Source organism: Lytechinus pictus, chromosome 17 (genome assembly GCF_037042905.1).
Source record: "Lytechinus pictus isolate F3 Inbred chromosome 17, Lp3.0, whole genome shotgun sequence".
Classification (NCBI taxonomy): domain Eukaryota; kingdom Metazoa; phylum Echinodermata; class Echinoidea; order Temnopleuroida; family Toxopneustidae; genus Lytechinus; species Lytechinus pictus.
The window spans coordinates 21096050-21113302 of NC_087261.1; the positions used below are offsets into that span (position 1 = coordinate 21096050).

General features: G+C 35.8%; 1 protein-coding gene across 1 annotated transcript in view; it reads right to left on the reverse strand.

The window, feature by feature from the left end:
• Window positions 1-17253, reverse strand: part of LOC129280810 (sodium-coupled monocarboxylate transporter 1-like) — a 45094-nt gene that overhangs the window by 18563 nt on the left and 9278 nt on the right. The window contains exons 2-5 of the mRNA XM_064112536.1: window positions 15702-15767; window positions 11008-11059; window positions 10292-10359; window positions 7577-7731 (exon numbers count right to left, since the gene is read on the reverse strand). Of these exons, the coding sequence (XP_063968606.1) occupies window positions 7577-7731; window positions 10292-10359; window positions 11008-11059; window positions 15702-15767 (341 nt within the window). The remainder of the gene's footprint in view (window positions 1-7576; window positions 7732-10291; window positions 10360-11007; window positions 11060-15701; window positions 15768-17253) is intronic.

Consider the following 17253-nt stretch of genomic DNA (forward strand, 5'->3'; position numbering starts at 1 on the left):
AGTTTTTTTAGAATTGGAAGGCCAAACAAATTACTACTCCGTACCCACAAATCTCCTACTTTTTCACATTCAAAAAATAAATGCTTATATGTTTCTTCGTATTGTCTACAGAAGGAACATGTATCACTTGCTATAAAATGAAACCTGTATAAGTGATGATTCAGAAAGATGATATTGTATAGCATTTTAAATTGAAATTCTCTCAATTTGTTATCCAACGTACTAAATCTAGGACGATAAAATGTTTTCTCAATTTCTTTATTTGACAGATTATATAATAATGCTAAGTTATGAAAACTAACTGGTTGTTCAGCAATTTGTTTTATACACCCTCTATATAGATTTTTGGAAGTAACTGAGTCGAATTGAATTTTTTTCTCATAAAAGACAAATTCAATATTCAAGCCGTCCACTGAAGTATTCCTTCTTAATCTGTCTTTCCATTCTCTGGGGGTATGTGCAAATATTTCTTGAATAACTGATACTTCCTCCTCGTCCAATCCCATACATCTGAAATAATTATCCGGCTTAAGTGCCCCCTTAACATTTATTGGTTGATTGATCGATCGATCGTGGCCGAGTGGTCTAAGGCGCCTGGCTATACATGGAAAGTCCGGGGTAGTCTAAGGCGCCTGGCTATACATGGAAAGTCCGGGGTTCGATCCCCGGCCGCGGCACCTATGCCCGTGAGCAAGGCATTTAATCTTCAATGCTCTTTTATCCTGCTTTCAAATAAATTGAAATGCTATATGAATTATTAGTAACTAGGTGTGCACTTGTTAAAAAAACAGGAAGAAAAGCATGTATTATGATGACGCATGCGCCTATAAAGAATGTAGAATGATAAAATATGTTGAATCACATTATAGTAAACACAGACTCCAATATCATTTATTTACATGGACCCCATATCGGAGACTGCAAGCCTTGAAAATACCCGCCAATTCAATTATTCTGCCTGTCCTCTAGCCGACTCCATCATTTGACCTTAAACCTCTATAAAATGACGTCATCAAATATAACGTCTTTCCACATTCATTTCCATTCAGCTGCTCACTGCTCACTGTGCGAACTTTGCCCTTTCCTGTGTTGCTATAGCGAAAGCCGCTTGTTGACAAACGCACAGGAATTCGTAGTATTTTGATATAATCTTTCCCTCCATAGGAGCTGGATGGTTTTGTATATATTCTTGACAAGTTTTTGGGGCAAAAAAGTACAGAGGTCATATTTACAGTTGACCGTTGAATATTTTTGTGCAGACATAATATCATTACACTCTTAGAATTTGTACAACCAACCCCGAAAATCCCGAAAATTAGTTTAGATATTAATCGACCAACTGTTGGTAAAAAAAAAATCACAATTAATGCTTTCCATGCAATATTCTTTTGACCAATAGTTGGAGGGCAAATTCATATTTGAGCCAATCTTACAGGTTGGTTAAAGAAATTATGAGAGCATGACCCATGCTGGGAGCGTATTTTGAAAAATAGTATATAGCCATGGAGCTCAACTGGTATCACCCCCTCCCAACTGATAAGGCCTACACAAAGCGAAACGAACTTTGCACAAAACAAAACAAAATACTAACGAAATTTATATAAAATCACAAGATTTCAGCCATGCACCGTCTTATAAGTAGAAAAACAACAAGTACAACAAAATACGTTGGTGTTTAGCCTAAAGTCTAGACTAATATACTTCGTATACTTTCTGAAGAATCCATGGCCTGGGGCGAATGGGGTGGTATTCTGGAACACTGTCATAACTTTTGTCATTAATTTTGTCATTTCTCTCCGAGATGTGACAGCGCTATGATTGTCACAAATCGGTATTCTGAACATTGTCTTTTCCCTGTCACATCTCTCAAAGTTCCCGCCTATCTTTTCGGAAGCAAACCAATCAAAATCATCGTTAGTTCCCAGTGGGAGCACTTCTAGCCAATAGGAAGGCCTCGCATTTAAAGCCGCGTATTTTTGGTGCGCGCTAAAGAGAAGAGACGAAATTTATGACAATTTTTGTGACATCCACCAGAATACCGATTTTGTCATATCTCTGAGAAAAGATAAAATATGGAGAAAAGACAATGTTCAGAATACGGCCCTGATTTTCCAAGGAGGGGGGGGGGGCATATTTTCCCGATGAAAAATTGACAAGCAAATGTTTTCACCAAAATTGAAGGTTGAGCCACGGGCCGTGTGGTCCAGTGGTTAGAGCAGTGAACTGATAATCGTAAGGTTGTGAGTGCGAATCCCCGCTCTGCCATTGTCTCCACTTTGATAAATTGACCCGAGAGTAACACCTGACGTCTATCAGTCATAGTGGCTGATTAAAGGTCAAGTCCACCCCAGGAAATTATTGATTTCAATCGATAGAGAATAATCAAACAACGCTGCAAATTTCATCGAAATCGGATGTAAAATAAGAAAGTTATGACATTTTTAAATTTCGCTTATTTTTCACAAAATAGTTCAATGCACAACTCAGCGATATGCAAATGAGGGAGTCGATGATGTCCATCACTCACTATTTATTTTGATTTTTATTGTTTGAATAAATACAATATTTCAATTTTTACAGATTTGACAATAAGGACCAACTTATCTTAACCATAAACTGTTAAAATAATGGTAATTCCACATGATCAGGGAGAAATAAGACTTTGTTTCACTTGACAAGGAGGAGCAAATTAGAATATTTCATATTTCATATAATAAAATACAAAAGAAATAATGAGTGGGTGACGTCATCAGTCTGCCAATTTGCATACCGACCAGGATGTGCATATAACTGTTTTGTGAAATTAAGCGAAACTTTAAAATGTCATAACTTTCTTATTTTACATCCGATTTTGATGAAATTTTCAGTGTTTTGCTTGTTGGATTTTTCTCCGTTTTTCAAATTATTTTTTTGTTTGGGTGGACTTGTCCTTTAATCTTGACGTAAAATGTTTTCTATAGGTAATTGGTTTATATACCAGCTTGGCGTTTACCAGCAAAACGCTGTCCTGCCGAGTTCCTACGGGAGTTACCATAAACAGAAACAGAAACTTGTGCAAGAACGGCATATCTACATTATAAATTATAATTATGGCTCTCATATATGGGGGGGGGGAGGGGTCAAGGGCCGGATGTGCCCCCCTGCATCCGCCCGTGGAAGAACCTCTGTGAAAAAACATGCCATATTAGAATGCCCAGGGGCGAGTCAATTCCTTTTAAATTTAATTTTGTTATTATATTTCTTATCATTATTTCATCTTACATTTATCAATTATTCAATTAGCAGATATATTATTTAAATATATACTATTTATTTTTTTATTTTATTATTATTATAAGTTTGGGGGAGTTACTCTTTCAATGACAACAAGGTACAAGGTAAAGAGAAAACAACATATATTACACCCCTAAAGCATAATAAAAAAGGGGGCTCCCCTTTGTCCCCTCCCCTGGAATTGCGTCTGGCAAGGCCGATACCCCCAAGTCACACTCATTCAAAATGTGTTGTATAGATTGGAAAACTGCTCGAGAATGCAGGACGGAAAACGTTACGATTTTTTTTTGATAATGCCCTACAGCTAGACATTTTAATTAAAAAAAAGATTTAATTTAGTCAGAGTATAGGTTAATAAACCTTGTCTGGTGTAAACCAGACTAGATCACACCTACTGTGACCCAGTTCTTAATCAATCATATTTTTTCAGGCACGATCTCGTAAATCTTGAGAGAGCAAATACATTACCATGATTAAGCATTCGCATGGACGAGTGTCTTATTATTTACATTCGGTATAATTAGCAACATATTTCATGTCAATAGGATACCGTCTTACGATGTCACATATATATTTTTTTTTCTGACGTCAGCAACATTTTAAGCAAATAAATGGAGCCATATGTTGGGAATTACCGGCATAACCCGTCATCTGGTGTAAATATTCGTTAAACCTATTTTCAATTGTTAAAACGACAATTTGTCTTTAAAGACCAAATCCACCTCAGAAAAATATTGATTTAAATATTAGAGAAAATCAAATTAGCTTAGCGCTAAAAAGTTCATCAAAATCGGATGTAAAATATAAAAAAATATGACATTTTAAATGTTCGCTTATTTTTCACAAAAAAATTAGATGTTATATGCACATCTCACTGACATGCAAGTGAGACAGTCCATGATGTCCCTCACTCACTATTTATTTTGTTTTGTTTTGTTATTGTGTGAACTAAACATTTAATTCTTAACAGATTTGACGATAAGGATCAACCTGACTGAACCATAGTACTCGAAACAATTTTTCCTTCACTTGACAATAAGGAGAAAATGATAATATTTCATATAATGAAATACAAATGAAATAGCGAGTGGTTGATGTCATCAGTCTCCTCATTTGCATATCGACCAGGATGTGCATTAACATGTTTTTTTTTTAATAAAGCGAAAATTTAAAATATCATAACTTTCTTATTTTTCATCCGATTTTGATGAAATATTCAATGTTATGCTTGTTGGATTTTCCCCTGTTTATTCAAATCAACCTTTTGTTGGGGTGAACTTGTCCTTTAATTAAACGAACTCGTATCAGAATTCAAATGATATATGGTTCTGATGGTTCTGTCGTCTGTGTGCAATGATATCTTTCGGGATGTTTCTCTCATTTCTTTTTTTACAATGTCACTCAGAGGCGCAATGAGGCAAACAAGTTTAAGGGGGGGGGGGCAAAACATGGCGTGTGGGGCAATATTCCCGAAAAGTTACGGGAGAGCATTGCGTGCGAGCAAAAATTCAGGCCTTTCCAAGACATTTAAAAAAAATCTTTCTTTTTTTTAAGATTATGACATATGTAGAAAACAACACAATATTTTACCCCTATTCATTAATCCATTTCTTCCCTTTTCTTTGTCACGAACTAAGCCTGGCCCCCATCCGTACGCCAGTGATTACACTAATCAATTTCCCACGACGTTTTAATGTCACATACCGACATGTTTTTGTACAATGGCAAAAGGAGGCAAGTGACATGTCAACCAAACAACAATTTCCTACAGTGCTCAAAATGTTCACAGCATGGGTCAATTAACCGCTCATCCTGCTAAGTATACCTTGGGCAAGACATAAGTAATATCATACTGAAAACAGTGCAAATTCGCTATCTCATCCATATCTTATACATAAAATGTCACTTTTAATTTGTCGCTTGCGTCCATGTACCTCTGGGGCAGTATGTTTCATCCCGGCATCAGTCTGTCTACTATTTGAATTGCTGTCGTTGCAGAGGACATGGACTCTTAAATTATCACCTAGCTACATCTCGACTATTTACTTTTCTCTCGTTAACAAAACAAATACTGTGAATTACATGAATAACGGCAGTCTATTTCGAGCAGATGTGACGATATAGAGAACAGGCACTACAGTTGCAAATTGGGAAACATGACAAAAAGCGATACCATGTAACAGCTAAAATTCAAGCCATTTTCTTTCATATTTGCTAAATACGAACAAAACACGCAGACTTCGATGTTTACATACACATGAAGATTTTGAAATGTTCGCTGCATACAAAGGTGAACCGAATTTTGAAAATTACTTGAAATGAATAAAAACATGTAGATAACCACAAAATGCATTCATATCAAGTTTGTAAATTTACATTTTCTGAATTTGTTTTGTCAGGAATCGTGCGTATTTTTAACATTCTATGTACTCTACATGCATGATATAATGAAAAAAATTTTTTTATAAAACATTTCGGAAAGATACAATTAGGTATTGAACATCTTAAGATCCTATTATACTGTAGAACCAACATTATCTTGTTGTAGACAGATTATGTCAATACCTTCCGCATAATACACATTTTTCATGATGCATATCCATAACGACGCACCTCTCCATCAGTTGTTTATATATTGTGATTTTCAACGAAATTTCGTACAGGATTTGTTATGACGAGATTGACGACTTTGATATTTTTATCGACCTCGATTCACTTCTGTAATGCACTGCTTGGAGCCAACATACACACTTATTTTAATCAATGTTATTGTTTCAAACGAGCGGCGCAGGCAATGGAACTCAGTTAGGGAGCCCCAGGGTTGTTTTTCGCACCTAGTTTTTTTTTAAATTATCACTGCACATAGGTTTGTTGCCCCTACTCTTTGGTGGGAGCATAGCTCACTATACGGTTCTTGTCGGCAAAAACAATCGACCATGAATGAGATGGCATAAGTCTCCTTGAGAATTTCACAAGCAAAAAAATAAACAAAAAAAAAGACTAAAAGATTATCAAGTACAAAAACTGTCGACCTTTCTTATTTCGGATATTTACTTTGCAAATGTTGGTGATCGTGCCGAACATCGAGTTTGAACGGCCCGAAGGTATAGGCCTCTTTTTCGTCATTTTGAACCTGGCTGAACGTTCTCTTTAACCTACTCGCAATCCGGCACGCTCCAGTTAGTTGAATCATATAACGCCATACTTAAAGTGCAAGTTCTGATTAAGCTGACAGGCTGACACCTCGCATAATTATGACGCAAACGCCATGACTCAAGTACCAAAGATGACTTTCGAAACAGCAGCTTCAACTGTTTCAAGAATTGCAGTGGGTGCTTCAGATTGGAAAGGAAAATATTTTGCATATCTAACTTCCAAATACAATCTTGCGCCTACAATTGTATTTACGTAATGAGTGGGATTCGAATTTTAGGATTTCTTGGTCACACGGGCCTAACTACAACTGGCAGGCCAAAGATATTCATTCGAGCCAACCCATTGCTCAATTTTTAAATTTGATATTGCTGATTGAAAAAAATGAATGAACATGATTGACAATCTAACACTGATTCTAGGGAGGGTACCTACTGAACTTCCTTTTTCCAAATTGGAAGGATATATCACTACTTTGGAACTATTTTTTTTTATTAGCTGAAGAATTAGGGCCATTTTACTCTCTCAAGTGATGAATTTGATCCTGTCAGGTGTAGTCTTCATAAATGCCGATTTATTTTTAAAATGAGCCGGTCGAGGTACCCATTTCTGGTCAGATATAGAATGTCAGACATATACCCTGTCCACTGGTAGTAAACATTCAACCCTCGAATTTCCTCCTTATATTTTATGATTTTTTTAAAAGTGCCACTTTAACATACGAGTCTATGGGAAATGAATTAGGCCTGTGATACCTCTGGGACCCGTATGCCTATGGCTAACCAGTAGCACCCCTCCCCCCTCTATTTAGTGATCAGATAAACTATGCTGTGATATATGTGTCTTTCCGAAAGTACAACATAAATGTGTGTTAGTTTTTTATTTGCTGAAATCACAAAATGGAATTCCTGATATCCAAGTGGGAAAACATTACTTTTTTAAGAAAGGCATGTATATACATCCTGATATTAACGTGATATCCAAAGTTTATAAGTCCGAGTACCAATTGTCAATAATTTTTCAGGCTGATAACGAGGTTTGATTGCCTTGAAACATATTCCGTTAATCAAAATATTTTATTCTCTTCATGATTTTTTTTTCTTTAAATGTGTTATCTAATCAACGAAAACGTGGTTTTTGTCATCCTTACTCAATGAAATCAATCCGCCCTCCTTCGTCAGCAATCCGCCACGCCTCACCCAGTCCACCGAGTCGTCTGCATGTCTCAATTACGATAGCTAAGAATCCGATCATCATTACGATCACCTGGAATACATCGGTCCACAGCACTGCTTTCATTCCTCCCTGTTGATTGAAAAGTGTAACCACGGTAGCGAGATAGTTGAATGTAAATTATATCTACACTCGGCAAAAAAAGTTCTTGGACACTTATAAAAGTTAAAATATTCCATATAGATATTTGATTAAAGGCAAATTATTGTATGTCAACATGACCAGACAATATTCCTCTTCCAGCATGACATGACATTTTCATGTGAACAGTCATGCATGGGTGGTTAAATGCTTTAAACAATAGCAATGTCAGTAAAAGAAAATTGCAAGAAATGGATCAGTCAGTGCATGGCTGGTTACAGGCATTAAACAATAGCAATGTCAGTAAAAGAAAATTGCAAGAAAACAATCAGTCATTCTTTCAGTTGTTAAAGTTTGTGTGGCATAAATATCCATTAAACGATAAAAGCAAACTTAAAGTCAAATACCACTCTAAAAGTGAAGAGAAAGTTATCCACCTTGGATGCATCACTATTCCACTGGAATTTTAAGTCAAAGTTAGTCGATGAACAAAATGTCAAATTTCAGTATCTTGGCATAAGTACAGGGGTGGTGGCCCTAGGTCGAACACTCTTAGGGCGGTCTCTACTAACTTCATCAGTAGCCAATTAATGCTGGTTCAAATTTGAAATTGTTGTTGGTGAAACTTGGAAATATCGAGCCACTTGTCTAAATGACTGCCCAGACTGCAACATTCCTATTGCTCTTGCACGCTCTTGGTTGGAAAGCTTCATCTTGGAAGTGAGTGTCCAAATGATCCATCTCATTTTCCATCTCATGATGCATCCCTAAGCATTCAATTCAAATGATAACCCCCTGTTGAATTGTTGAATGTACGCCTACAGGATGGCCATGATCATTAGCATTTGAATGGTCCATTTCTTGCAATTTTCTATTACTGATATTGCTATTGTTTAAAGCATTTAACCACCCATGCATGACTGTTCACATGAAAATGTTATGTCATACTGGAAGAGGAATATTGTGTGGTCATTGAGACATACAATAATTTGCCTTTAATCAAATATCTATAAGGAATATTTCAACTTTTATAAGTGTCCAAGAACTTTTTTTGCCGAGTGTATTTATTTATTCAATTTTTTTCTTCCTTTAATTCATTAACAAATTCAAATTAAAAAAAATGTTTATTTGTTCATTGATTCAAAGAGTTGCTAGTAACAGTTGTTCGCAAATGCAAAAAGGTAAAATGAATGGATCTTGGCTGGTAGAAATTAAAACGACAACTAATACCTCGGTCACATTTGCTCTACGGCGAGTCGAAAACAGCCGTTTTATTCAAACCGCCCATCATGTAGCTTGTACAAAAAAATGTTAAAACGGCTGTTTTCGACTCGCCGTACGGCCGCCGTCGAACAAATGTGACCGATGTATTAAAGAATTCAGGCAAGATGCTGTAGAAGAGGGAGAGGAAGCAGTGCACAAAGAATTGAGACGTAGTACTCGTAAAAGAAGAGAACCCGAATACTATGGAAATTATGTGAAGTATTGACAATTAAATTGAGAAACTAGTACTCAGAAAGAAATTGCATGACGAATAATATAATTTAGACAACCCCTTTTTTCAAAATTGAGTATTATAAAATTGTATGAGGTATAATGTCAAGATTGTTGCTTGAATCCAAATTATTCATTTCGTTCTTTATAAACATTGAAAAACTACTAATTGTAGTAAGTTTGAAAGGAGTGTATTGTAAAAAGCTAAAGAACATGTATAAATTGGAATAACCAGGTATATTAATCAGATAGGATAGATGTTATTTTTTGGAGAGATTAACATTTGGATAAATTGAAGAAAAAAAAAGTTTTTAGTTTGGAGATATATTACAGGTACATAATGTAGAATAATCAGTTTGAAAGTTTCTTGTGTTGTTATGGTCACCACTATACTCTGTTCAAGTTTGACAAGGGGAGAATGTTGTGTATACAATCATTGATGAAATTATAATTTATTCAAAGTAATGTGTGCATGAACAGTTGAGATATTCATGTCACCACCTGGTGTAGTTACTGCAAACATTGTACTCTTGCATGTTTAAGTTGAGCTATTGAATTGCACTATCGTGCTTGAGTGAAGCCACACCTAAATGTACAACATTGAATCAGACATTAAACTGGACTCAGAGAGTCAAGATTGAATCCCACTATATCTGCTGTCTACTGGCTCTTATGTTTCTTCAACAACACTACAAGAGCCAATGCTGGTATCACAAGCCAAAGAAACTTTGTCCTTCGATGAATAAATATTTTATGGATTTCGTAAAAAAAAGTATTTTTCATCAATATGCTGTTATGTTTATAATCATGAAATGCTGAAAAATGATTATACTTTCATATACTACAGTATGTTACTGAAATGTGGAAATCAAATCGAATCTAAAGTAGAAAGAAAACGGGAAAATTATTAATTACGTATTATGACGAAGCATATAAATATATCACTGATATAACGTAATAAACTACAGTCTGCGTACGGTTAATCACTTTTGTTTTCACTTTTTCAGAAATCTTTGCGGACACTATACTTTAAAGAAAGAGGTTAAGAGATACTTACAATGGTCGTGTAGAAGGTGCACACTATTCCGATAGCGAGTACAGAACCCCATAGATTGAGCCCAGTAACTGTAAGGGACAACAAAAACAATATCAAAACAAACTTCGAAATTAAAATAATCATATTAAAAAAACCACGAAAGCATGATTTAATTTGTATAGAGATTTGAAAATAAAATTCCTGGCATTTATCATAAACTGTGCCCAAGATAATGTTTGAGATGAATAAACTTATTTCCGATCAGCAATGTATATCTTGGGGAGGGAAGAGGGATATACAGTATTAATGACAAAATGTTGATCAATGTTCAATGATTTGTTTTTTTTTATAGAATATTTCTAGAAATCTTGGATAGACCAAATCGAGCAAGCAGATAATTGAAATACGAGTAAGATATTCCTTGAATGTAACAAGTGCCTTTAGCAGCTGGAGCTATAACTTATATTTTGAGTCATTGAATCGGCACTTCAAAATTGATATCATTATAAAATTACGTCGTCAGAGAGGGTAAGTAAAAACTCCAAATAGGCCAAAATACTCAAATAAAATCTGACTAACATCATATTGTTGTGAAATTTTGTTTGGGGAGCATGCGCTGAAATTTCCTGAATTTTTCTCAATAAACAGGGGTTGGGGGCAGATGACCCTTCCCACATGCTACTTTAAAAAAAAAAATCGGAATAGGAGTCGGGCAGGAGCAATGAACAGATACTTACCCGCACTCAAAGCGAGTGCTGGTGCATAGATCACGATACCCATATAAATAACCTGTATAACACAATTTTTGAAAAGAAACAAGAAATAAAAAGATAACTACAGTGCTTAAAATTTCAACATTTTTTTCAAAAAAAAATACTTGGTTGTTAAATTCAAGAGAGCTAAATCAATTTTACGCAAAATCATGCTTTCAAACGACAACACATTATAGGGGTAATAATCGCGCTTTTTTTTTGTCTCGCCTGCATAGCAGAGCAAGACTAGAGGCGCTGCTTTTCCGACGGAGGCGACGGCGGCGGCGTCGTCAACATCAAGAGTGAAATCCCCTTTTTTGGCTTCTCATTTTTTTTTACCAGCACATTCTTTTTAAAGATATTGTCCCCTATACCCCTGTTAAAAGGGCGAAACTTTCTTATACCCGACTATTTGTATTATTTATGGATGTTTGCTACGATTTTGTCATTAACAAATCGCTCCAAGAGTGACTTTGCAGTATAGTTTCGTAAGTTCGTCTTAACATGCTCAAGGACATGAAAGGTAAATTTATTTTAAAGAGTTCAAATTGTCACACAAGAGTGAACCTATTATGGAAATGTCTCGTATTCGTATATCGTTTTTTTTTCTAATTGTCTGTATAAAAAAATTGTATTCATGCTTGTGTCGTCTGATGTGGGCGGGGAGGGTAAGGGGAGGAAGGGGTATAAGCAGGGCCCTGGGAACAATATTTTTACAGGGGGTGCTGATGACCCCCAAAAAGTGTTTCACTACAAAATAAAGTTTATTTGAGTTACATTTCTCCATTATGTCACACCTACCAGATTTCCAGGGGGTGCTGCCGAAGGGAAATAATACACGCAGCAACCCCAGGAAAATCTTGGGGATGCTTCAGCCTGCACCCCCAGCACCCCCGCTTCCAAGGGACATGCATATCTAGGTCAGACGCTGGGCCTATCCTTTGTAAAGATTTATTCTCATTATTAAAACGTTCCACCTGAAATGAAGATAATAAGTTGGTCCTCTGGTAGTTTTCAACAGCATTTCTTGAGCTTTTTGGAACCCAGGTACAAGTCAAAGAACCACGAATAAAAGAGACGTACGTGTACGTGCTTAATTACAACTTTGCAGTGTTTTTTTTTCATGAATATGATTTGTATAATCATGTTTTAAACAAATTAAACATATGTCGGTCTTTTGACCGCCTGCCTGTCTTTTGTTTTATAGTTTTTGCATCAATAAAAAACAAATATAATAATACAATAATATTGGCCTAGCGTTTCATATTAAAGCGCATTTCAGCTGTATTGATGGGACAATAAGAGGAAAGAACAACAACTAATTGTCGAAAGGCTCTACAACATATTTCTGCCAACATCTCTGCGCTGATGTTGACTAGATAATCAACCACGCCCTAGCTAGGAAAAAAAAACATCTGTGGATCGAGCCATTTTTGGACACTAAACCTAATTATTAAACGGAAACTCAGTCATAATTTGGAACAGTTTCGGGGTCACTTGACGCTGGATAAGCCGTTACAAGGTCCACAAAATAAAATTGTATTATAAGCATACTACATATATAATATTGTTTTCTCTCCTTTAGAACAGTTATTAGTCATTATGTTTGGGAATGATCGAATAGTATAGGGCTGTACAAGAGTGGATGTAACACAAACAACAGCATTGGGTTCAATGATGTTTACGGGGGGGGGGGGGGGGGTGGAGAGATTTGCGCCCGTCTCTCAAGTATATGGTATCTTCAAATATACGTCCAGTAAAGTAATAATTATACTTTTCAAGCACAAATTATATTGAAAGGCTATATTTATGAATACAGCCAGTAATTTTTGAAAGTGAAAGACATAAAACAAGCAAAGCGACCGAGACCAAGAATGGTTATTTCAAGATAATGAATTCATTCTGGAACATCCATGCATTCACCGAGAAGGTTCTAGTTTATTTTTGCAAAACATAGGGGGGGGGGGGGTCAGATTCACACAAAAAATTATATCCAATAAGCATGATTAATCTTCTTCACGAATTACACCCTTCCAACTGAGGACAACAAATGCAATTGTAGTTCTTGTTAATCAAATTGATATTCGTAGAACTTTTTAATCTGTATTGGTGTTTCCTCTTCCATTGTTATGCACCCCCCTCCCTCTCTCTCAAAAGTTTTAATAATTATTTGTGTTTCCTCTTCCGTTGTTATGTTTTCTCTAACTCATCTACTTGCACTTTGCACCCAAGAGAGTGTCGCCCAGTGTAAGGGTCCATTGACAATCCCGTTATTATCATTATTATATACAAACCTGCTGCCAATAGCTTAATTTGTGAGCCCATGGCCGTAAGTAGAATTTTTTTCCGGGGGGGGGGGGGGCAAGATGCGTAATAAAGTTGAAGAAACTCGAAAACGAGGAAACAAAACGACCAAGCTTGTCATAGTCTACAATGTAATTGAAAACAAAATTGTACACACTTTTGGTTGATTTTGTGATTTTTTTCCCCAGTTCATTTGTAAGTTTTCAAAATTTCTAGGGGAAACTGCTCCCCCCCCCCCCCCGCGCGTACGGTCATGTGTGTGTCTGCGTGGTATTAGGTGATGCGTTTGGCGTGGATCCAAACTACCAGCGAGATAATCGAAAATAGAAATCATATCTTAAACAAGTAAATAAAACGATTGCCAAGATAGTGGAAATATAATCGCGTCTGAAGTTTGCTTACTACTTTCTACCAGACGAGTGACTTACTACCGGTATTAAATTCGAGGCGTGTTTTGTTGAAGGAGTACTTTCGAAGGGCGGTGTTCATAAAATAATAATACAGTATTCTACAAAGCAACTATATCTCCATTTCCATCTCGCATTTTATATTACAGTCTCATTCTTACTTTATCCTTTTTTTCATTAAATTGATTGATTTATATTTATCTAATTATTTACATATTAATTAATCCTACTCTATCCATTCATTTTTGTGTTGGATCAATTCTTGACTCAATGACTACCACTATCAAAGTTGTTATTTATCATAAACATTTGCTTGCTGTTCTTCGAAAAATTGATTTATGATCCTTCATCCCAAAATCCCAATTACCATTGATATACGCATGACTGTACACTCTAAATTACAGGGATTTAAAATAAGTCTAGATGGATTGTAGTTAGGGACCAATCGATTTCTGGATTTTGTTTTAATCCTAAAGACTTAAATTTAAATCTCAAATGATTTAAATTTAAATTAAATTTAAATCTTTCGAGATTTAAAAAAGGAATCTGAAGGATTCAATTAAATCCGGAATTCGATTGGTCCCTAACTACAGTCCATGTGGACTAATTTTAAATCCCTGTAATTTAGAGTGTATGCATGGTATGAATTGGTGGTTCTTATCTACCCCCCCCCCCTCCCGAGCAGCTACGCAGTGCAATAGGTAACACGCAATGTAAACATGGACTGTATTTACATGGTGCAACAGTTTTAGACAAAACTAATCAATAAAATAAAGTGACGCGAGTTAGTCAAAATCATTTCTTCGGTTCAATATCCTGTCAGATTCGATATGAAAAAAAAATCAAATAAAATCAACCACTCATTTACGGACATTTTTATGAAAAAACAAGATACCAAACAAGTGATTTGCAAACACAATATAATAATAATTGGGGATGGGGGTGGCTCACCCAGATTGTGTCAGTGTATATACACCAAAAGGTTCAAGAGTTTAGTAAATAAAGAGACATTCTATATCTCCTTTTTTATGACTTAAGTGTCGCCGATGGCAGCGGGAAGATCAATGAATTACACATTATCTTTAGTCTGACTGCTTCAAATTGAAGTGCAGAACACAAACATGAACTTCTTCTTTTTTTTCTTTTCGGTTTTGTGTTTTCTCCCTCATATTATCGATAGACTTTAATTCATTGTTTGATTGATTTGTTTCTTTTGTCTTGGAAACAGAATAAACTCAAAAATTCAAAAAGACTCGTCGTCGCACATTGAGAGCATATCGGTCATGACCGTCGCGGTATTGGCAAAATAAAATGAATATTATATTTATGATTCTGTGCACACAAGGCATAAAAATACAAATATATATATATACATATATTTATATCTGCCCTTTTTCCAAAGGGCAGATAGCTCTGGGGAACCTTGATTTAAGCTACGCCTACCATCGTTCTCTTCATCCATTTCTTTCACAAAATATGTTTATAAAAGAGTTGCCAAAGCTGTTGTACATTTATAATTTCACACATTTGTATACTTTCTCCCATACGTGTACTGTATCAAAGCAATAGCTTTGATCCAGCTGAGGCATGGCGGCTTGTCATTGTTCAAAACCCACCTACACCTGACAAAGGAAATTATAATTGGTATAGTGTCGAAAATCTGTCTATCTGACGGTCAATCGGATCGGGGTCGCCCTAGCCACTAACCCGTCTCTGTGGTCTAGTGGTTAAGGCACCGGTGTTCAAAGCTGGGAGCCCGGGTTCGATTCCCGGCAGAGACATTTTTTCGGCATTGCCAATTTTTCCAAAGGGCAGATAGCTCTGGGGAACCTTGATTTAAGCTACGCCTACCATTGTTCTCTTCATCCATTTCTTTCACAAAATATGTATATAAAAAAAGTTGCCAAAGCTGTTGTACATTTATAATTTCACACCATATATATAAACAAATATATATATATATCTTACCGTCTGAAGAACAAATGTTAGCATGCCACACACTCTCACCACCCTGTTGAACCGCCTTTCCAAGTACTGTAAAAAGAAACAAATAAAAAAATACATAAATGAAGATTAATCTTTTTAGAAACGAAAATCTAGAGCATAATAAAATGTTCACTGAAAAAAAAAATGTAGAGTTCAATTTAAATCGGTTTTTAAATCAAAACTATGGTGGTATGCAGCGGCAGACAAATTCAAGAATATTTCCATGTGAAAACACAAAAAAAATGTTTTCAGGCGTGAGAAACAGAATGAATACCACGTACACAGCAAAAGCTGCAGTGTTAACCGGTGTACATAGAGGACCACACCAGTTATGTTACACCGGTGTTAAATTGACAGTGTTAGTTTAGCACATACATGTGTTATTGCAACACCTTTGGTTGTTACACGTACACTCTTTGGTGTTATATTCAATCTCTAGGGTGTAATTTTAACACCAGAGGGTGTGGTCCTCTATTAACACCCACTGGTGTCAGTTTTAACACCACAGTTTTTACAGTGTAAGCATGGGCCTACATGCCTGACACGAACAATATAGGTCTATAAAATTCACAATTATAGTAATTATTAGAATATGTATTGCACAATTGATAAATTGTAAAATGAGATTTCGATAGAAGTCAGAGTTCGTTAGTTGTGTGATATTTTCCTATTAATGTTCTTAGTTTCATGTGGTCGTTACAATCTGAATTTATTCCCATGGTAAACATGGTCAATGAAACTTTTAAATTTAATTATTTTCATCTTATTTTACTTTGGTTTGTTTGTTTGTTTGTTTTGTTTTTGTGTGCGCGTGTGTGTGTGTGTGTGTCTTTTGCAGCAACGAGACTGGCCTCGATATATCTGACCCGACGCCTGACCTTTGTGACCTTACATGACCTACTACGGAAGTACTGTCTGCTTTTCCCGTCAATCCTTTCGCGAGGATGGAAGCCACTATGAATGGGACAAAAAAAAACCGTGGGAAATCAGGAGATAAGAACTTGAACACGAATTTAGTCATTGATTAGTTTGCCACGGTTGGTCATTGTACACCATTAACTGAATAGAGTTGAAAACAGGACAAGGATGTGGAAATAATTGTTTATTTCTTTATTTTATCTTATTTTTTATTCATAAAATTTACTTATAAAAAGGGGCCTTCACCCTACAAGCTCTGCTTTTTAGTTGGTCTCCTTCCCTTTCGATTTCTTGATATTATTGTATTATAAAAAATGATTTAAATGTTATACTGTGTAAATATGTATATTGAACTCTCATTGTAAATGTAAAAAGATTGAAAGAGAAAATAAATGAATTGAATTGAATAATAAAGGTATTCTTTTTACTATTGGCTGTAATGATATACACCATGTTATAAAATGTTTGCTCATTTCGAGGGTCGCGTAACTCAGATCGAAACACGTAGTAAACTCGTGCCACGGTGATCTCGCTGCAAGGTTAATCTCAAATTAAGTGTTTTGTATATATTAGTTGTATGTGAATAATTGTGTTGGGTTCGTCAACCATAACATGA